General features: G+C 44.1%; 1 protein-coding gene across 19 annotated transcripts in view; it reads left to right on the forward strand.

The window, feature by feature from the left end:
* The window catches only part of PTK2 (protein tyrosine kinase 2), a 338,626-nt gene that overhangs the window by 160,583 nt on the left and 154,755 nt on the right, over nucleotides 1-23,288 (forward strand). For all 19 annotated transcript variants that reach the window (XM_075581727.1, XM_075581721.1, XM_075581682.1 and 16 more), the window contains one exon: nucleotides 18,908-18,995. In XM_075581727.1, coding sequence (XP_075437842.1) covers nucleotides 18,908-18,995 — 88 coding nt within the window. The remainder of the gene's footprint in view (nucleotides 1-18,907; nucleotides 18,996-23,288) is intronic.

Raw genomic sequence — 23,288 nt, forward strand, 5'->3', positions numbered from 1 at the left:
TGTATATGTCCAAAGAGAATGACCTAGGCGCAAATGGAGACAAGAAAAAACAAACATAGGGTAGTATGTTCTAACAAATAAACCGCCAGAAGGTATAATATGCACTCACAGCGTATAGGATAATATCAAGCCTTGTATCCACTCTGGGATCTGGAACAATTAAATGATGAGTCTGGAACAGCTGGTCATCCACAGCAATTGCAATCTCGAGCAAAGGTACCCATGCAGGAAGAGAGATAGAACACAAATAGCGTAACACAGTTTATTAAAATTATTAATAAAAATGACTATAAGTAAAAGACTCACATTCTGTGAGATATCATAAAACTTTTGAGAATTCTGAGCATCTCACACTCATTGAAAAAGGGTAGTAACACTATGCAGATTTCTTCAACAGTCCTTAGTCTGTAGATATGTAACCAATAGGGAAATGAGTCCAGGTTGTAAATAGCACACACACTTAGTGTCTCTACTGTTCCACACAGTCTCCTTGTGTGAGCTGTCTCTTTCCGTTCTTATCAACCTACATAGGTCTATCTCACTGCACCTAATGTGCGTATAGTACTCACGGTACTTAAAGGTAGGTGCTGTCCGGTTTCACATATAGAGAGTTCTTTCTGTTTTCCCACGAAGAGTTCTCAATCTTCCTCCGGTCACCCACGTCTCCTGGGGACGCTCCGTGCCACGTGACGACGTGGTGACGTCACTCCCTCTCGCGAGAGTTCGTCCGGTGGGCTGTGGGAGCGGGGCCTCAATCCTCTGCACTGCTAGTCTTCCTGCAGGCAAATAGTGGGACAAACGGCCACCGGCACCTCTTGGCTGCTGTCTGCTGCTACTCCTGCTGAATACACTGTGTTCACTGTCTGTAAACCACGCCCTACGCGTTTCTCCGTTAGGCTTCGTCAGGGGCTGATTCTGCTCTCTGTCCCTCATCTAGGGTTATATACCCTCCTCCATTATGCAATTGGTTAATTAAAAAAATCAATTAATTAAAGAGTTTTTTCCATAATACATTGGCTCTATGGTTTTGATATATATAATGCATAGCCAAACAATTGATTACTTTTAGGTACCATTTATACTACTACCATACTGTGCAGCCTTTGATGATTAAATGGTGAATAACCAAGTATAAGCAAGAGCAAATTTAAATATGTAGTCACCCTCTAATATAATACATAATTGGTATATTGATCAACCTAAACAAAATAGACAAATAATACATATTGCATTGTATAATTATGTTTAATATACAGACACATTATATAGGTTCTAAACATTTATACCTCTATCTAATAGTTGCTTAGACACCATTCCATAAAGGATTTGATGACTAATCATTAGTTTGTATAGACTTGTTGTAAAGTGGGGGAATATACTATTTCTAACCTTCGTGTTGCAGAATTGTATCACGGCTACGTGTTACATAGCCGGTTAATGGTTTGGGGGTAGATTATATACTAATCTTTAGATTGTGGGGTATATGCCACTATTAACCCATTATAGACGTGGAGCTATAAACTCCACTGACTCTAGACCAATTATGGTAATGTGTAGTAGGATCTCATCCATGATATTAACCCTTTATTATTATTGATGGGAATTGCATCTCATATTCCCACCAGTGGAACATATTACATATATACAAATCCTTATTACATGTTATGTTGGTTCGACGCACAGCGGATTGGTGCAGACCAGAGGATTTGTTGCTACATATATATTTTAACAATTATATGTGTTTAGATTAACACTTCATAGTGGCACTGCATGTTTCTTATGATACACATGCCCAAAAATAGTAAGGGACATTTTATTACAATTGTACAGAAAGGAAAATAGAAAATGGTTAATCAAATATAGACAGTTAGTTGCAAACTACCCGTTCTCTCATACGCTAATGCACAAAAAATGTTATGGAAATAGCCAAATCATATAGCGTATATTCTTAACTCACATGATGATATACTCATAAAGAGATCCTACAATACTCATCTCATTCCTCATTCTCATGTTCACGCAGATGATGTATATAACTATTTGTGGAACATACAAATCATGGATGGAACTTAATCCCTTAAAAAAGAACCCAGATCTATATCGATGTTGAGACCAAGTGGGGCTAATGTTTTGAGGGCATAAATCCAATAAGTCTCCTGTCTGGATATTTTTGTTATCGGATTCCCTCCTCTCCAACTAGGTCTAACTTTCTCAATGCCCACAAATTTCAAGCCTCTTGGATCTAGTTGGAGAGGAGGGAATCCGATAACAAAAATATCCAGACAGGAGACTTATTGGATTTATGCCCTCAAAACATTAGCCCCACTTGGTCTCAACATCGATATAGATCTGGGTTCTTTTTTAAGGGATTAAGTTCCATCCATTATTTGTATGTTCCACAAATAGTTATATACATCATCTGCGTGAACATGAGAATGAGGAATGAGATGAGTATTGTAGGATCTCTTTATGAGTATATCATCATGTGAGTTAAGAATATACGCTATATGATTTGGCTATTTCCATAACATTTTTTGTGCATTAGCGTATGAGAGAACGGGTAGTTTGCAACTAACTGTCTATATTTGATTAACCATTTTCTATTTTCCTTTCTGTACAATTGTAATAAAATGTCCCTTACTATTTTTGGGCATGTGTATCATAAGAAACATGCAGTGCCACTATGAAGTGTTAATCTAAACACATATAATTGTTAAAATATATATGTAGCAACAAATCCTCTGGTCTGCACCAATCCGCTGTGCGTCGAACCAACATAACATGTAATAAGGATTTGTATATATGTAATATGTTCCACTGGTGGGAATATGAGATGCAATTCCCATCAATAATAATAAAGGGTTAATATCATGGATGAGATCCTACTACACATTACCATAATTGGTCTAGAGTCAGTGGAGTTTATAGCTCCACGTCTATAATGGGTTAATAGTGGCATATACCCCACAATCTAAAGATTAGTATATAATCTACCCCCAAACCATTAACCGGCTATGTAACACGTAGCCGTGATACAATTCTGCAACACGAAGGTTAGAAATAGTATATTCCCCCACTTTACAACAAGTCTATACAAACTAATGATTAGTCATCAAATCCTTTATGGAATGGTGTCTAAGCAACTATTAGATAGAGGTATAAATGTTTATAACCTATATAATGTGTCTGTATATTAAACATAATTATACAATGCAATATGTATTATTTGTCTATTTTGTTTAGGTTGATCAATATACCAATTATGTATTATATTAGAGGGTGACTACATATTTAAATTTGCTCTTGCTTATACTTGGTTATTCACCATTTAATCATCAAAGGCTGCACAGTATGGTAGTAGTATAAATGGTACCTAAAAGTAATCAATTGTTTGGCTATGCATTATATATATCAAAACCATAGAGCCAATGTATTATGGAAAAAACTCTTTAATTAATTGATTTTTTTAATTAACCAATTGCATAATGGAGGAGGGTATATAACCCTAGATGAGGGACAGAGAGCAGAATCAGCCCCTGACGAAGCCTAACGGAGAAACGCGTAGGGCGTGGTTTACAGACAGTGAACACAGTGTATTCAGCAGGAGTAGCAGCAGACAGCAGCCAAGAGGTGCCGGTGGCCGTTTGTCCCACTATTTGCCTGCAGGAAGACTAGCAGTGCAGAGGATTGAGGCCCCGCTCCCACAGCCCACCGGACGAACTCTCGCGAGAGGGAGTGACGTCACCACGTCGTCACGTGGCACGGAGCGTCCCCAGGAGACGTGGGTGACCGGAGGAAGATTGAGAACTCTTTGTGGGAAAACAGAAAGAACTCTCTATATGTGAAACCGGACAGCACCTACCTTTAAGTACCGTGAGTACTATACGCACATTAGGTGCAGTGAGATAGACCTATGTAGGTTGATAAGAACGGAAAGAGACAGCTCACACAAGGAGACTGTGTGGAACAGTAGAGACACTAAGTGTGTGTGCTATTTACAACCTGGACTCATTTCCCTATTGGTTACATATCTACAGACTAAGGACTGTTGAAGAAATCTGCATAGTGTTACTACCCTTTTTCAATGAGTGTGAGATGCTCAGAATTCTCAAAAGTTTTATGATATCTCACAGAATGTGAGTCTTTTACTTATAGTCATTTTTATTAATAATTTTAATAAACTGTGTTACGCTATTTGTGTTCTATCTCTCTTCCTGCATGGGTACCTTTGCTCGAGATTGCAATTGCTGTGGATGACCAGCTGTTCCAGACTCATCATTTAATTGTTCCAGATCCCAGAGTGGATACAAGGCTTGATATTATCCTATACGCTGTGAGTGCATATTATACCTTCTGGCGGTTTATTTGTTAGAACATACTACCCTATGTTTGTTTTTTCTTGTCTCCATTTGCGCCTAGGTCATTCTCTTTGGAAATTTTCGTTACCAGCCCGTGGAGCGGTAGACCTTTTGGCTGCAGACTGAGTCAGGGAAAGTTAGACTGTAAGGGTATATACCCTCCATTACATGTGGTAATTATTCTATTTACTAATTTCAGTGTGGTTGCGCTCATTGTATTTCTGTCTTTTATATGTGTATATGTGTATATATATATATATATATATATGTATGTATATATATGTATGTATATATATGTATATATGTATACACGTATACACACACGTCCAATATTAGTAATTACACACACATATACTGACCAACATAAACAGTTACTGACCTGGGGCTAGAGGGGAACAGAGGCCAACCAAGAGAAGCTCACAAGTGCCTCCACATGGCAGCAATCTGATGCAGCAGCAGCTGTGCCTGCCACGTGACCCCCAGGCCAGCCTGCACCCGTTCCAGGTGTCTCCATTTAAAATCATACCATATTTAACAACTTTACTTTAAAAAATGGACTTCCAGGAGATTGACATCACAAATGTTCGTGTTTAGGGATGGAAAAGTCCTGAGTGCCTAAAATGTAAACTCTGATGCCAATGCTGCGCGCAGTGCTGACTTAGGCCTCGGTCCCGCTGCGCTCGTTGGCGCGGGCGGCCATGTCGCGAGTTCCCCACCAGCAGGGGAATCCTCGCGAGCCGGTCCCGGTCCCCCCTGGCGGCACAGCTGACTACACGCTGTGGCGCGTCAGCCGCTAGGAGACACAAGAGAATGGTGTTTCCTAGCGTTGACGCGTCACGTGGTGTGGCTGTGAGCCAATGGGGAGGGGAGGCTTCGGGAGGAGGAGAGGCTTCCGGGAGCGGGGAGGAGTGTGGAGTGAAAGCAGGTGCGTGCCTGTCTGTGTGTGTGTCTGAGTGTGTGCGTGCCTGTCTGTGCCTGTCTGTGTGTGTATGTGTGTGCCTGAGTGCGTGAGTGCCTGCCTCTGTCTGTCTGTCTGTGTGTGTGTGTGTGTGTGTGTGTGTGTGTGTGTGTGTGTGTGTGTGTGTGTGTGTATGAGTGCGTGAGTGCCTGCCTCTGTCTGTGTGTGTGTGTGTCTGTGTGTGTGTATGAGTGCGTGAGTGCCTGCCTGTGTGTGTGTGTGTGTGTATGTATGTATGAGTGCCTGCGTGTGTGTGTGTTTAATACTTACCCTCAGCAGCTCCAGCTCCAGCCGGAGTCCGTGGAGGGAGGGGGCGGGGGGAGAGTAGCGGGTCCCTCCGCTCAAGCCACGCCCCCCCTCCCTGTAAAGCCTCCCACTCCCGCCAACCTCCCGCTCCGGCTCCCGCTCCCTACAGACCGCATATCGCGGTCTGTGTATGTCAGCGCACCGCCTGTCTGCAGTGCGGGTGCGCTGACTCTGGGAGCGGGGCCTTAGCCTTAGTCTACCGTTTGGCTGCGGTCCCAGTAATGTCTGTGACACGCACGCCCGGCGGGGGGGGGGGGGCGGCGCGTGTCACAGCGCTAACCGCGGCCTTTGAGAAGAGGAGAATCTTGCGACGGGAGGGGGCGTGGTCGGGGATTTGCGGGGGCGTGGCCATTACGTCACGCGGCTGGTTCGCCCTCATTGGGTGAACCGCCGGTGGGGGCGTGGCCGTGCGTACAGGCTGTACTGGGACCGCAGCCTTAGCAGAGCGCACCAGCATGCGTGACCGCAAAGGCATGGCTGAAAGCGCTCTTACCGGCCGTGGTGGTGATTGACTGCTAAGTCAGCACTGCGCCGCTTACTAGAGCATGCGAGGGGAGAAAGACGCGAGGCGAGACAGAGCATTCCAGGACGCTGCCCACCCCTGCTCGGCCGTTCCAATGGGGGCTAGTGGCGGGTGTTGGTGTAAGGTAAAGGCGTGTGCGGAAGGCAGCATAATAACCTGACTAAGGAAGAGAGAATAGCGCTAGAAGAACTCACAACAGATAAAACAAGTGTGATTAAACCAGCAGATAAGGGGGGGGGGGGTTGTAATTATGGATCATGAATATTATATGTTAGAATCCAACAAAATACTGGGTGATAGATTAACATATCAGTGAGGAAGCCACTGGCCACCAGCGCACCCGTACAGATCAGAAGTTGGAGTCGCATCCCAAGACTGATATTTGGGGAGATGAATCGCTAAACCCCACAATACAAAAAGCGAAATGTAACGTTTGGTCGCGGCTGTTTTGCTGCTAACAAATGACCGCCGGCGCTGGAGTAGGGGTTTCGTTTAAGGGGTTTTAGTGTTTAGGGTGTGGGTTTATTTCAGCTATTTTAAGGTAAAGGCTTGGGGTAGAGGGTTAAGGGTTTACACTAGAGGGTTTTCCGGTGAGGGCTTACGGTATGGGGTTTTAGGGTAAGGGTTAAACATAGGGACTTCCCGAAGCGGCGGGTTGAGTAGTGGCAAAGTGCTGGTGGTTATTTGGCCGCTGCGAAATGGCTACAACCAAATGTCCAAGACCACCTAGTAAGTTTCCCCCCCCCTTTTCCATTCCTTTTCGGGTTTTTTTTGCAACCGGAGGGCAATACCAGTCATCCCCATCGGTATCTTTGTATCTTGGCGGTTTTCACCTTGATTACAAGTAGTAATCAGTCTCCCATTCAGCTTCCTTTTACAGCTGAAGGGAATATTACTAAAATCTGGAGATTGTGGGGTTCAGATCAAAAGGTGAGACTACCCCCTTTAATTTTCGGGGTTATCCCCCCATCCCTCCTTTCTGGACTCCAGAAAGCCTGGTTAGTGTGGGACAGCAAAGTGACGTAGGGCCCGCATTAGCCAGCTCTGCATATCCCAAATCTTGTTTTTTTGCTCCAATCTTTTGCAGGTGACATCAGACTGGTATTTGTTTGAGAAAATGTGTATCTTAGGCCTCGATTATACTTGCTCCGGCTGTGTGCACGATGCGCGACCTTGTGATGTCACGCACGATGCGCAAGCGCGAACCCTGCACTGCAGGCGGCAGGGAGGCATGGTGCAGGCGTGGCCATGACGTCACGTGAGCAGTTCACCTCATTGGCTGAACCGCTCACGTGACGTGGCCGTCGCGCGGCAATATCAATTTTCTGATGCCTGCTTAAAAGTTGCGCGCTTGGACGCATTGTTCACATGTGCGGTCGCGCGCACTATGTGCGCACTCATTTGAAAACATTCATGTGTTTTGGCGGCATCGCACGCGTGTCGCAATTATAATCACAGCCTGAAGCACAAATAGCAAGCGTCTTACTGCATATCGTTACTCTAATTTATGTATATTTAATACATCAAAGTCCATCTGAGAATATAGAGGCATAGTGAGGCTTACTGTCCCCTGTGCCATGGACAAAAAAGCAAGTCTGCAGAGCTGGGGACAATGTCTCCCGCGGGAGCGCTGCGAGGTGTCCGTGCTTCTGAATGGGACCCCCTGTAGCATTAATCCGAGCCACGATCATCACGGTCTCTGCAGCAAAAACTGTTAGCTTTGCTACATCTGTATACTTAGGCCTCGGATATAGTAAGCGCTTAGGTGCTGCTGCTCGCTCTCGCTTGCTGACGCTCGCGCTACCAGGAGCTTTTTGCTGTCCTGACAGAGGAGACAGCAAGCGCGCTAGGGAGGCGGGTATCACTGTGTGTGTGTGTGTGTGTCACTTGGTAGCTGTCAGTGTGTGTGTGTGTCACTTTGAAGTGGTCTGTGTGTTTGTGTGTCACTGGGGAACGTGTGTGTGTGTGTGTGTCTGTGTGTGTGTCTGTGTGTGTCTGTGTGTGTATTATATAATATATATTTTAATATTTTAAAAATTAAAAAAAAAAGACCTGTTGTGAGAATAAATTATTTATTAACATTGTGCAACTTTGATAAATATATTCACACGCGCACATGCACACACACACATGCACACACGCACATTCATTTCTGGGTGTTTGGTGCTATGCTGTACGTACATACAATCCTTCCGGTCCCCACCTGACCCTGCCCGGTGTCTCCGGTTTCCCTCCTCACCCCCCCCCCCCCGTCTCCGGTTCCCCTCCTCATACCTCCCCCCTTCCCTCTCCGATCTCCCCCACCTCCCCTCCCTCTCCCCCCCCCCCCCCTCCCTCTCCCCCCACCCCCCCTCCCTCTCCCTCCGCTCACCCTCTCACTCCCTTCGCCCCCCCTCTCTCCCTTCTGCCCCTCCTCTCTCCCTTCTGCCCCCCTCTCTCTCCCTTCTGCCCCCCTCTCTCTCCTGCCCCACTCTCTCTCCCTTCTGCCCCCCTCTCTCTCCCTTCTGCCCCCCTCTCTCTCCCTTCTGCCCCCCTCTCTCTCCCTTCTGCCCCCCTCTCTCTCCCTTCTGCCCCCTCTCTCTCCCTTCTGCCCCCCTCTCTCTCCCTTCTGCCCCCCTCTCTCTCCCTTCTGCCCCCCTCTCTCTCCCTTCTGCCCCTCTCTCTCCCTTCTGCCCCCCCTCTCTCCCTTCTGCCCCCCTCTCTCTCCCTTCTGCCCCCCTCTCTCTCCCTTCTGCCCCCTCTCTCTCCCTTCTGCCCCCCCTCTCTCTCCCTTCTGCCCCCCCTCTCTCCCTTCTGCCCCCTCTCTCTCCCTTCTGCCCCCCCTCTCTCCCTTCTGCCCCCCTCTCTCTCCCTTCTGCCCCCCTCTCTCTCCCTTCTGCCCCCCCTCTCTCTCCCTTCTGCCCCCCCTCTCTCTCCCTTCTGCCCCCCTCTCTCTCCCTTCTCCCCCCTCTCTCTCCCTTCTGCCCCCCCTCTCTCCCCCTTCTGCCCCCCCTCTCTCTCCCTTCTGCCCCCCCTCTCTCCCCCTTCTGCCCCCCCTCTCTCCCTTCTCCCCCCCTCTCTCCCTTCTCCCCCCCCTCTCTCCCTTCTCCCCCCCTCTCTCTCCCTTCTGCCTCCTCTCTCTCCCCCCACCCCTTCTCCCCCCACCACACCACTCCGTTTGCCCCCCCCCCACCAGCCTGTTTTTCATACCCACCCCCCCCTGCACCAGCACCAGACCGTTTTTCACACACCCCCCTGCACCAGCACCAGCCCGTTTTTCACACACCCCCCTGCACCAGCACCAGCCCGTTTTTCACACACCCCCCCCCCCTGCACCAGCACCAGACCGTTTTTCACACCCCCCCTGCACCAGCACCAGCCCGTTTTTCACACACCCCCCCCCCTGCACCAGCACCAGCCCGTTTTTCACACCCCCCCCCTGCACCAACACCAGCCCATTTTTCACACACCCCCCTGCACCAGCACCAGCCCTTTTTTCACACACCCCTTTCTGCACCAGCCCCAGCCCGTTTTTCACACACACAGGCCCTGGTCCGATTCAAGGCAGGGGAGGATGACTCCTGTATGGCGTCTTCTCATCTGTCTACTGCCATGGCCGGACTCGGTCTGGTGAGAAGCCGGTAATGAGCAATCCCCCCCCCCTCACCCTGGTGGCGGTGCATGCATGCTATCTCTGGTGTGTGGGACACACACACACAACACACACTGCCTTCTGTCTGGTCGCATTGCTCTGTAGTAACAATGGCGGCTCTGTAGTGCTCTGTAGGGAACCGGCTGCAGCCCCATTGGATGGGAGCGGTCACGTGACCGCTCCTCCGCTTCCCCGAGCAGCAAATTTCAGTTTGCCGCTCTCGGAAGAGTTTCTCCTCCTCAGCACGCATCAGCGCGCATGCGGAGGGAGAAACTATAGCCGCGCTGATAACAGATGCAGGGGCTTTGTGCATCTGTTCAGCGCGGCTCAGCCCGCCTCAGCGACGCTGAGTGCACTATGTCCTGGGCCTTATGCATATTCTTTGTTGGGTAAAAGACCTAAGCATCAATAGACCCAGAGGACTTTGAGGATATCTGGGAAAAGATTGCTAGATGCTATGTATATCAACAGGGCCACCGACAGGGGGGAGAGCCGAGACAAGTGGCTGCGGGGGGCCCCGCCGGCGTTAGAAATTGGGCCTGACCTCTGACCGGCCCAACTTCTTTGCCCGGCTCCCGGCCATCTTGTTGCTGCCGGACCCTGGCTCTCGCCAGCGGCGGGCCTCCCTCACTGACACTGTCCCACACTTAGCTGCTGGCGCGCGCTTGCCTCTCTGACGTCAGCGCACACTGGAAGAAAGCTGGGCCCAGCTTCTGGCACACACCGACATAAGAGTGCAGTCCGGCGCACGCCTTGCATCTGAGGCTCGGCAGTGGGACTGTCAGTGAGGGAGGCCCACAGCTGGGGAGATCCGGGGTCCAGCGGCAACGAGAGGGCCGGCAGCCGGGCCATGTAATTGGGGGAGGCCAGGGCAACAGAGGCCTGAGACCATCCCCAAGGTATGTTTGGGTGGTGTGTGTTTTTTTTTTTAAATGTTTGTATTTTGTGTGTGTGTGTGTGTCGGACGCCTGATGGGGGCTCCCCAAGAGCTGCTTCCCTCTGTACAGGACCGCCCTGCTAAGGGTTAACATTTGCTTGTACTTTGTGGAACGTCAACCCCACCCACTGGAATGTTAATTAGCCAAGAGGACAAAGAACTTTGAATTCACAGCTGCATTCAATCTGAACCCCTTAAGTGTAAATCTGCGTCGGCTCAACGGTGGACAGCCTTTGGCGCAGCTAAAGGGTGTGAGCCATTTGCTGCCGTTCGCTGATACTGATGGGGCGGCCGTTATTCGAACGGATCTCGAATTGGAAGTCGATATAATCCCCTAATTCTCCCCGGTTGTGGCGCGTTATTTTTGTTGAAATGACCGCGACGCATTAGATGCCCCAAGCAGGGACCCCTTCTGTGGGAATCATACCGGCGTCTGCCTTTGTGTAATAGACGCGCAGTAAGAGTCTGAATCTGTCACTCTAACTGCGCGCCTCTCACAGGCGATCGCGGGGGTTTTATTCAAATTCTAAAATTACAGTTTTGTAGCAGGGGGTCTCCGGAGCTGAACCACATTGATTTCAGGTCCGGGGACCCCCTACTTCCCGAGTTACAGGCCCCGTTATGGGGTGCCGGTCCACCCGCCATGTTAAAATCCTGTGTGATCGAATCTAAACAATGCAGAGGTATACTGGCACCCCATAACAGAGCCTGTGTCCCAGGAAGCAGGGGGTCCCCAAGGCTGAAATCAACTTTGTTTAGCTCGGAAGACCCCCTGCTCCCCCACACTAGTATCAAACACCCCCCCTCCAAATAAAAAATCATTACCTTAGCGGGTAGCTGCTACGGTAATGAAGCTGCTTACATTTTATTTTTATTCATAGTGTGCGTGAGCAGGGGGTCTCCTGAGTGGCTTTTTGTTGGTTAGATTTTGTTGATTGATGGTAATTTATTTCTGTTTACTTGTTTTGTTTCTAGGATTTGAATAGTGAATTGTGTAATTGATTTGGATTGTATTTTAATTGATTTGTGAATGGATTGATTGATGGTATTTTATTTCTTTTATTTAGAGCATTGCTTGGCATACTGTAGTGTACAGTACATGATGCACAGATTATTTGCATCATGTACTGTACACATTGTAAAATTACATTTTTGGATAGCCATTTGTTAGATATTGATTTGCCAACTGTACTGTACTGTAGGTGCTGTGTTCTTGGGAGATGAGATTTATTTGTATTTGCATTGTGCTGTTTTTATTTGGAGATGTTACTGTATGTGTCAGAATGTATTTGCTACTGTATGTATTTTTGGCAACGGAGGACAGATGGGCTTTGCTGGTGGAGGGGATTCATACTGTATGGCGGTGCTAAGTAGAACTGTATTTATTTTATTATGCTACGCTAGTTAATGTGTTTAATAATGGGCCAAATAATCTATTATCCATATCTGGATAATATTTATTTGGCCCATTAATGTTATGTACTGTATGTGTGTTTGGTGGTGGGGGGGGGGGGGGTGATTTATTTAAATGTACTGTATTGTGTAGGCCATGTTTTAGTTTTTTTACACACAGGGTTGGCACCTGTGCCTTAACCCCTTAATTGCTTTTGCGGGCATTGCATGGCCGCTAAGGTAAAGAAGCTGCTTACATTTTTAATTTGTATTTAGTGTGTGCATGAGCAGGGGGTCTCCTGAAATGAGCAAAGCTTATTTCAGCCTCGGGGACCCCCTACTTTCTGAGATGCAGGCCCCGTTATGGGGTGCCCGTATCCCTCTAGTACCGAGGTCACGTGACCCACAATTTTAACATGGCGGGGATACCGGCACCCCATAACTGGACCTGTAACTCGGGAAGTAGGGGGTCCCCGGACCTGAAATCAACTTTATTCAGCTCCGGAGACCCCCTGCTACAAAACTGTAATTTTAGAATTTTAATAAAACCCCCGCGATCGCCTGTGAGAGGTGCGCAGTTAGTGACTGATTCAGACTCTCTTACTGCGCGTCTATTACACAAAGGCAGACGCCGGTATGATTCACACAGCAGGGGTCCCTGCTTTGGGCATCTAATGTGTCGCGGTCATTTCTTTAAACACAGCGAATTTTGTCCCCGTTGTGATCACAGTTTCCCGCAAAAATTACAGCGTGAAGTGTTCGAATAACGGCCGCCCATGTTAAAGCGTCTCTATTTCATTCTGAATCTCACCAGCCCTTTATCCCCTATACCCAATTTTCCAACTCTATCTGTCCACAAAATGTCTGTGAATTGACTGTATAACCCTGTACGTTTAATGTAATCATGTATTATTATAACTCTGTGCCCAGGACATACTTGAAAACGAGAGGTAACTCTCAATGTATTACTTCCTGGTAAAACACTTTTTTATAAATAAAATTAAAAAAAGTGAAGCAGAGGGGAAAGAAATACATGGGAAGAGGGGGTGAAATAGAGGAGGGGGCTTACGAGGTGTGAAATGGTGGTGGGTGGGGGCTCGCAAGACCATGACACTGGGGGTGGGCCCCAGACGTAACTCTAATCCTGGGCCCCGGGAAATCTGTCTGTGGCCCTGTTTATCAATGAAGAATAATGGCGACTTTATAGGTGACCTTTAACCCCTGCCTGCACTCTGCTTCCTAATGTTACCCATTTATATGCTACCTAAAATGTAGGCTCTCTGGCCAAGTGCCCACCTGTGACAGTAAAGTGGCTAAGCCTTCGAATTCCATGGGGCCCCTGGGACTAGCCGGCTGTATAAATCCACCCCAAGCCTACAAAAGGAAGAGAATCTCTTGGTCACTGACATCTATGTTGCTCCCGTAACTCGCACACGTTGGATTTGGAAAGTCTGCAGTATGTTAATATTAATCCTGAGAATTAACATGCCAACGTGTAGACGCCTGGTTTCCATGGCTCCCTCACCGTGACATTACAGGCCCTTCTTACACTGATGGATTGTGGTGACTGTGATGTACTGTATGTGGCCTTCTCATTCATTGTTGCTGATCCACAGACATTCTCATTCATGTATGTACTATACGATTCGTGATTTATTTTCCGTATGCTTTTGTTTGCTTCTGTATTTCCACACCATCATAGTATATCATTATATTGACAGTGAAAGGAGAAAACATAAATAAAAGATAGATAATAATGTTTTCTGTTGTGCAGTTACTGTAAAATGCATGCGTTATCTTTTCTCCGGCCCCCTGACGTTATTGTCCTTTATGTTGCTTGTAAATATTTTAAATCTGCAATGCTCTCTCTACTGAACAGAAATAATGCCTACTGTCTTTTTCCCATTGCTAAGTCAGCACAGCAGTCAGATTGTTTGATGCCATTTTTGTTATTTGGGAGGGAATTGCTTTCAGAATCACAAAGCTCTCTTCCTCAGGAAGCTTTTTACATAGAACATTTTATTAATATGGGCTTATACACCTTTTTTTAATGAGCCGACACCGGAAATTGAATCGGGTTCCCGTGCGTGTGTGTGTATGTGTATATATATATATATATATATATATATATATATGTGTGTGTGTGCATATGTGTGTATGTATATGGAGATGGATCTGAAATAAGAAAGGAGCAAAATATGGTGAAGTATGCTTGTATTCTTCAGAATGCGCAAAAGACAAAAAGCTACTTACAAAGTAGCAGATAAAACAGGCATGTAGGATATCAAGATCCTCTCCTCACTGCTGATCTGTATGGCGGCTAGTTGGTTCTGGCTCCACGTGGAATGCCGAGACTCCGCACGGATTCAGATGCGTCAGCAGCTGCCTCCTGTGTCGCCCTGACTATCCCTCCAGTCTCGCGAGATTGCGAGTATGACGTCGGCCAGATATGGCTAACAACTCAGAGAGCCAGGAAGACCTTAAGGAAATGCTATTCCAGCATCCACCCTACGCATTTCCCCTGAAGTCTTTTATCAAGACGAAACGCGTAGGGTGGAGGCTGGAATAGCATTTCCTTAAGGTCTCCCTGACTCTCTGAGTTGTTAGCAAATATTGCCAGATATGGCTAAGTATTAGCTGGACAGTGTGTATCGATTCCCCCCCGTCAACGGATACAATAACACGCTGACGTCATACTCGCAATCTCGCGAAACTGGAGGGATAGTCAGGACGACACTGGAGAGGCAGCTGCTGACGCATCTGAGCCAGTGCGGAGACTCGGCGTACCACGTGGAGCCAGAACCAACTAGCCGCCATACAGATCAGCAGTGAGGAGAGGATCTTGATATCCCACATGCCTGTTTTATCTGCTACTTTGTAAGTAGCTTTTTGTCTTTTGCGCATTCTGAAGAATAAAAGCATACTTCACCATATTTTGCTCCTTTCTTATTATTTCAGATCCATCTCCATTGGTTTCGTCTTTATAACAATATGTTCTTCCCTGATACTTTGTAACAGTTTTTACTTATCATTCTTTGCGTCTGTGTTTTTTCTCTCGTGTGTGTGTGTGTGTGTGTGTGTGTGTATGTATGTATATATATATGTATATATATATATTCTCTATCAAAGACAAAAAGAAGCGCCAGCTCCATGGCATAATATTGTTTGTAAAATTGACAATTTATTAAAATGCAGAAAGTGGCCGCCAGGAATTGCACTCACTTCAAATAGTGAAAAAGCATTCAAGGGAGACAATCTGTAAACCAGCTGAGACTGCAGGAGGAAAGAAAGCCAGGTAATTGCTGTAGATATACACAAGCAGTAAATGAGGATACTTATCCGTGGCTGGATGGAAGATAGTAGTCAGTGTGTGAGCAGGAGGGGTGGTGATGTTAGGCAGGTAGCTGATATACCATCCGGTGTAGTAGAAAGATATCCAGATGTTAGCTACTTCACTCCATGTGCCTGACGTGAAATCATAGCCCCAGCATTCAGACCGTAGAACACCCAACTCCGTAAATAAAGCTCCGTTTTGCCCGGAAGTCTCCTCTACTTTTCTTCGTGTGTAGTAAGATACTGGCAGACCTCGACACAGCCTCAACTTGCGTGATGATGTCAGTGCGTCACAAGGTCCTGACGCGTTTCGTCACGTGAGTAACTTTTTCCTTTGAACGTCATCACGCAATTACCTGGCTTTCTATCCTCCTGCAGTCTCAGCTGGTTTACAGATTGTCTCCCTTGAATGCTTTTTCACTATTTGAAGTGAGTACAATTCCTGGCGGCCACTTTCTGCGTTTTAATAAATTGTCAATTTTACAAACAACATTATGCCATGGAGCTGGCGTTTCTTTTTGTCTTTGTTTTATAGATTCTCCTGATCTGGCTAGATCAACCAGGGAGCAGCCTACTCCACATTGTGACTGACAATTAATCTCTGTATCTGGACTTTCTTACTCATCTCTTTCCATCATTTGGACTGGTTTGTTCTCTGATATAAACGTTATATGGTTTTATTATTCAATTCTCTTATTGCTTTAATTATTTACAGGCATACCCCGCTTTAAGTACACTCACTTTAAGTACACTCGCGAGGTAGGACATATTGCCCAATAGGCAAACGGCAGCTCACGTATGCGCCTGTCAGCACGTCCTGAACAGCAATACCGGCTCCCTACCTGTACCGAAGCTGTGCTCAAGCAGGGAGACTATAGAGCCTGTTACAAATGCGTTATTTACATCAGTTATGCACGTATATAACGATTGCAGTACAGTACATGCATCAATAAGTGGGAAAAGGTAGTGCTTCACTTTAAGTACATTTTCGCTTTACATACATGCGTCCCATTGCGTGCGTTAATGCGAGGTATGCCTGTATTTAGTATTAATATACAAGCACTATTTGATTATTTAATCATTTAGTCCTATTCACTATCACATTAGAACTCACTTATCACACTTACAGCGCTACCCTTTGTTCTTTGTTTTTGATATATATATATATATATATATATATATATATATATATATATATATATATATATATATACATACACACACACACACACACACACACACACACACACACACACACACACACACAGGCATACCCCGGTTTAAGTACACTCACTTTAAGTACACTCGCGAGTAAGTACATATCACCCAATAGGCAAATAGCAGCTCACGCATGCGCCTGTCAGCACGTCCTGAAAATTAATACCAGCTCCCTATCTGTGCCGAAGCGGGGAGACTATAGAGCCTGTTACACATGCGTTATTTACATCAGTTATGCCCGTATATGACGATTGCAGTACAGTACATGCATCGATAAGTGGGAAAAAGGGAGTGCTTCACTTTAAGTACATTTTCGCATTACATACATGCTCCGGTCCCATTGCGTACGTTAATGCGGGGTATGCCTGTATATATTTTTTTATTTTTTTTTGAAGAAGGGGGTCCCCGGGGCTGAAAATTAACGAAGTTCAGCTACGGAAATTACCCGCGTAAAAAAAAATATTTATACACACACACACCTTTAAAAAAAAAAAAAAAAATGCGTTGCCATCTTGGAATGTGACTTTCCTGCCTGGGGAAGTAAAAAAAATAAATAACAAGTTTGAAGCAGGGGGTCTTCAAGCTAAACGGTGTTAGTTTTAGCTCTACGGACCCCTCTGAAGGCGGTGCCAATGGTGGTTTGGTCCCACAGGCCAATAAGAAGCCCTGACGTCATCCCTTGTGGCTTCCTATTGGCTGTCGTGACGTGGGACATTTTAAAAAAAGAAGTGAAATATCTGCAGCACTTTTAGTGTGTGTGTGTGTGTGTGTGTGTGTGTGTGTGTGTGTGTGTGTGTGTGTGTGTGTGTGTGTGTGTGTGTGTATTTAGATAGTTACACTAGATATAGATGTGTTTTTAAAAATAAAATAAAGAAAAGCTGCTTTTAATGAAATGCACGTAATATTTATTATTAAATAATGTTACAAGTCATGTATTAGATGTATTTTTTTTAGATCTTGTGAATTAATTCCTGTATTCAAAATATTACATTTTCGCTTTCTGAGTGCTGGGGATTCTTTCGATGAGAATATAATGGTCACGCCAGTTGAAGTACTGGAAAATAGCTAGTTTCACAAGACTTTGTTGCAGGATATTACAGAGCACTCCGTGTATCTGTGCTTCTTTACACTGGTGTATTTCAGTTGTCAAATGTACTTTGTAAAATTGGAAACCAAGGCCTGCTCTTCTTAATAACCTGTTACAAGATGTGAGTGTTTTCACTAAACCCCTCCGCACAGGGATTGTAATCCGTACAGGTTTGTCATCTGTCCCAGTACATCAACATCTTTGCCATTTGGGTCACACAAGCTCCATTTTACAGCCCAAATCCTGGATGCAGAAAGCATTATCTTTTTGCTAATGCCCTGCCCATTTGGGATTATGGCCTTTTTATTATAAGATTACATTTTCAATGAAGTGCTTGTTTACAAAATCGGTCTCCCTGGGTTCTTTTATTGATAACATTTCTAGTAGCTGAAAAATCTGTGTGGAAATAAGCAGACTTGTTTCTTAATATTCCTATTTCATTCAACTCTTTTTTTTTTTTTCATCCATAGTAAATGTAGAATTTAATCTGATCTGGATAATCCAGCGTTGTTGAAGGATTACCATTAAACATTTTTTAGAGCTGTTTATTGCAAAATGAAGGACAAATGTCAAACCTAACAAAAGTTAGGATAAAATTGTGAAATGAAGGAAATAATACGCTGACAAATAATAAGAACGTAGACAGTAAGGGTTACAGAAACCTTTCCAGGGTTTGAATATAGCTGTTAAAAAAAAATTGTATTGAAAATGCAAAGTGCAAAAAGTATTACTCTTGATTTGCTTTACAGTAGAGGTATACCCCGCATTAACGTACGCAATGGGACCGGAGCATGTATGTAAAGCGAAAATGTACTTAAAGTGAAGCACTACCTTTTCCCACTTATCGATGCATGTACTGTACTGCAATCGTCATATACGTGCGTAACTGATGTAAATAACGCATTTGTAACAGTCTCTATAGTCTCCCCGCTTGCGCACAGCTCCGGTACAGGTAGGGAGCCGGTATTGCTGTTCAGGACGTGCTGACAGGCGCATGCGTGAGCTGCCGTTTGCCTATTGGGCGATATGTCCTTACTCGTGAGTGTCCTTAAACCGGGGTATGCCTGTACTGTACATTGCAGACTGCTAGGAACAAAGGAGTTGAAAACATTTAATATAAAAATGTCTGATTTTTATAAATATATGAATTCCATTTTGTTTCAGATATGAGCTCAGAATTCGATATTTGCCTAAAGGATTTCTGAACCAGTTCACAGAGGACAAACCCACACTGAATTTCTTTTATCAACAGGTACGTTCAAATGCGAGGAATGAATCTTGAAACCGCATATGCACAAACTTTGTGTATACCAGGCCAGATCAGAAAGCATCTAGACGTAAGAGGGCCACGAGCTTATTGTAGTGTCATTTTACAGAAATGAAAAACCTTTAAGTTTATTACATTTCAATATTTTGCAAGCATTTGTAACATCTGTACAATATATTTATGTTACCTTAGCTTAAGTGATTTCCAGTGTGAGAATCTGCACTTGGCTACCTAAGCAACTAGCATGAAATGATGTGGGAGCAGAGAGTCCACGTCTCTCTGGGAGCTGCATTTGGCCTCACTATTAGAGGCAATCCCAGCTGACGTTTTTTTTCTCTCTCCAAACCCCCCCACCACCATTATTTTTTTAATATTTTTTGAGTATTGAAGCAGAGGGTTTCCGGAGCTGAACCCAATTAATTTTAGCTCCGGGGGCGCCCTGCTTCCCGAGATAGAGACATCCCTAGGGGGTGCCGGTAGCTGCTCTGGTTTGGCTACCAGGGTTTACATAATCACTGCTTTTCAAAGCTCCCGTGCCGAGCAGGCCAATAGGAAGCCATTAAGTCATCCGGAGCGACTTCCCATTGGCCCACGTGACGTGGGAACGTTAAACTTGCAGGAGATACCGGCACCCCCATCGGGGGAAAGTATTTCTGGAAGCAGGGGGGGGGCTCGGGGCCGAGATGAATGTGGTTCAGCTCCGGGGACCCCCTGCTTCATTCACATGTAAGAAAATAAAAAACGACTTGGATTGTTTCTTTAAGATAACGTAAATTTATATGGTGCAGATGTTGAAGAGCCCTATGTGTGTTATTCACGTAACGGATAACCCCAAAACAAGCTTCTTTCAGTATGTGTATTTTGGAAGAGCAGTCACCATAAGCAATAGGGCTACCAGGGGGCTTCTCCAAAAATCCCGGACACAATGGTGACAGTTGCCACAAACACATATACACACATATACACACACATACACTCATACACACCTTTCACCGTTCCATACTATTTCCTACTCTCCTTGGCTCCACACCCAGGCTCCTGACACCGCCTGATTGGCTACTGCTGGGTAATGCAGCCAATGAGGATGGAAGAAGCTGCCCAGCCCTCTGCCGTCCCTGCTCTGGTAAATCCCATGGCCCTCCAAGCCGGTCAGGTCACTATGTCCAGAGAAGTCTTACTGAGGACATACATGTCCAGTGTTACCTCTAATTCTTTACTGGACAGTCTGTCCAAATACAGGACAGTCCAGTTCAATACTGACCACCCTAAGTGCTGCACATTCATGTTTTTGGTTTTTACTTTTTCGTTCTGCGACAACTGCTTAACTTCAGTATATATGTGTTTGGTTTCAGTATGCTGATTGGGTATATCTATGACTGTTTATTCATTTAATTTCTAAGGTACAGACAAAAAAAGCTCTCGCCATAGAGGTTTCTTAAACATCTTCATTCTCGCTCATTGTTTTAAAGCTGTAGCCTTTTGCATCCTGTGTTAAGATTGTGTAAAGTCAGAAACCCCTACACAGACTTCCGATTCTGGCATTTGGACAGGTCAGCCTAAACGTGGTCTCTGGCTTTGTGAAGCTAATAAAAGAGGATGCAAATGATCCTGTTGTGGACTGGAAGTGTGACTATTTAAATGTTTAAACGTTTTAGTTCCTTCAAAATGTTGAGAGAAATGAATATGTAGGCATAAAAATAGTCGTATATTTGAAACTTTATTATTGAACTCATACAGATGCTTATTAAAAAACTATTTGTAGTGCTTATTGCAGTGTGCTCCTATCTGTAACCCAGGGGTGCACAATCTTTTGGCACGACGCCCCCCTGCCAGCACTGCCTCCGTGTTCGCGCCCCCCCTACCTTCCTACAGTGTCAAATGACGCCATGGGGGTCATGTGACCCGCAGCGTCATTTGTCACTGTGTTGCTATGGTGACACCACAGGTCATGTGACGTCACGTGACCCCGCAGCATCGTTTGATGCCGCATCACCGTAGCAGCACATTATCCGAGTCAATGTAAGTGATACTTAGAGTCCTCATGCGGTCCCCGGCATCTAATTTAAATGCCTTGGGGTAGAGTGCGGGGCCTCTAAGTGCTGCACCCCGTCCCCCTCAGTTTGCACACCCCTGCTCTAACCAATGCAAACATACCCCCATAACACAGGGAACTAGACCAACCTAAAACAATATTACTGTGTCTGTCAACTTAAATACTCAGGAAAATAAATATATCTTGTGGGAAGAGTCACACTGTTATTCTAAACCCTACATTTACTGCCAGGTATAGATTATCCGTCTGTGGTCAGTGAAAACAGAAAGCACGCATAAATACATACACAATTGCGTTCCTTGCCTCTGGCCACAGCCATACATTTATATATTTATACAGCCATACATTTATATATTTATATATTTATACAGCCATACATTTATACATTTATATATCCATACATTTATACAGCCATACAGCCATACATTTATTCATCCATACATTTATACATTCATCCATACTGTACATTTATACATTCATCCATACAGTACATTTATACATTCATCCATACTGTACATTTATACATTCATCCATACATTTATACATTCATCTATACATTTATACAGCCATACATCTATACATTTATACAGCCATACATTTATACATTTATACATCCATACATTTATACATTCATCTATACATTTATACAGCCATACATCTATACATTTATACAGCCATACATTTATACATTTATACAGCCATACATTTATACATTCAGCCATACATTTATACATTCATCTATACATTTATACAGCCATACATCTATACATTTATACAGCCATACATTTATACATTTATACAGCCATACATTTATACAGCCATACATTTATACATACATCCATACTGTACATTTATACATTCATCCATACATTTATACATCTATACATTCATCCATACATTTATACATCTATACATTCATCCATACATTTATACATCTATACATTCATCCATACATTTATACATACATCCATACTGTACATTTATACATTCATCCATACATTTATACATCTATACATTCATCCATACATTTATACATCTATACATTCATCCATACATTTATACATTTATACAGCCATACATTTATACATACAGCCATACATTTATACATTCATCTATACATTTATACAGCCATACATCTATACATTTATACAGCCATACATTTATACATTTATACAGCCATACATTTATACAGCCATACATTTATACATACATCCATACTGTACATTTATACATTCATCCATACATTTATACATCTATACATTCATCCATACATTTATACATCTATACATTCATCCATACATTTATACATCTATACATTCATCCATACATTTATACATACATCCATACTGTACATTTATACATTCATCCATACATTTATACATCTATACATTCATCCATACATTTATACATACATCCATACTGTACATTTATACATTCATCCATACATTTATACATCTATACATTCATCCATACATTTATACATCTATACATTCATCCATACATTTATACATACATCCATACTGTACATTTATACATTCATCCATACATTTATACATCTATACATTCATCCATACATTTATACATCTATACATTCATCCATACATTTATACATCTATACATTCATCCATACATTTATACATACATCCATACTGTACATTTATACATTCATCCATACATTTATACATCTATACATTCATCCATACATTTATACATCTATACATTCATCCATACATTTATACAGCCATACAGCCATACATTTATACATACAGCCATTTATACATACAGCCATACATTCATCCATACATTTACACATCCACAGCCATACATTTACACATCCACAGTCATTCATTTATATCCACTTTAAAACCAGGAGTGTCAAGTTTCTACACCAACAATACCATGGCTTTAAAGTGCTTTTTTATTTATTGCATCTGTGTATGAGATCCTCTGTATTGCATATATAAAGGTCATTGGCTTTCATTGGTTTTGTACTTGTGGGGTGCACAGTATTCTGTATTATAGCCATTTGGATTAATATAAAAGCTGCAGAGTATTAATAACATGCTCTTGGTTTCATACGAGAGCTGTAAATGTGCAGTGGTTGCATTTATAAACGTGTTTGCATTCCGAATCTGCATTGTATCCTTCTATAATTGTATTATTGTCAGACATTTGTTGCACCTATGAGCACATCCTCCTAATATCTTAAACTCCATACAATGTTA

This window comes from Ascaphus truei, chromosome 2 (assembly GCF_040206685.1).
Source record: "Ascaphus truei isolate aAscTru1 chromosome 2, aAscTru1.hap1, whole genome shotgun sequence".
In the NCBI taxonomy this organism is placed as follows: Eukaryota; Metazoa; Chordata; class Amphibia; order Anura; family Ascaphidae; genus Ascaphus; species Ascaphus truei.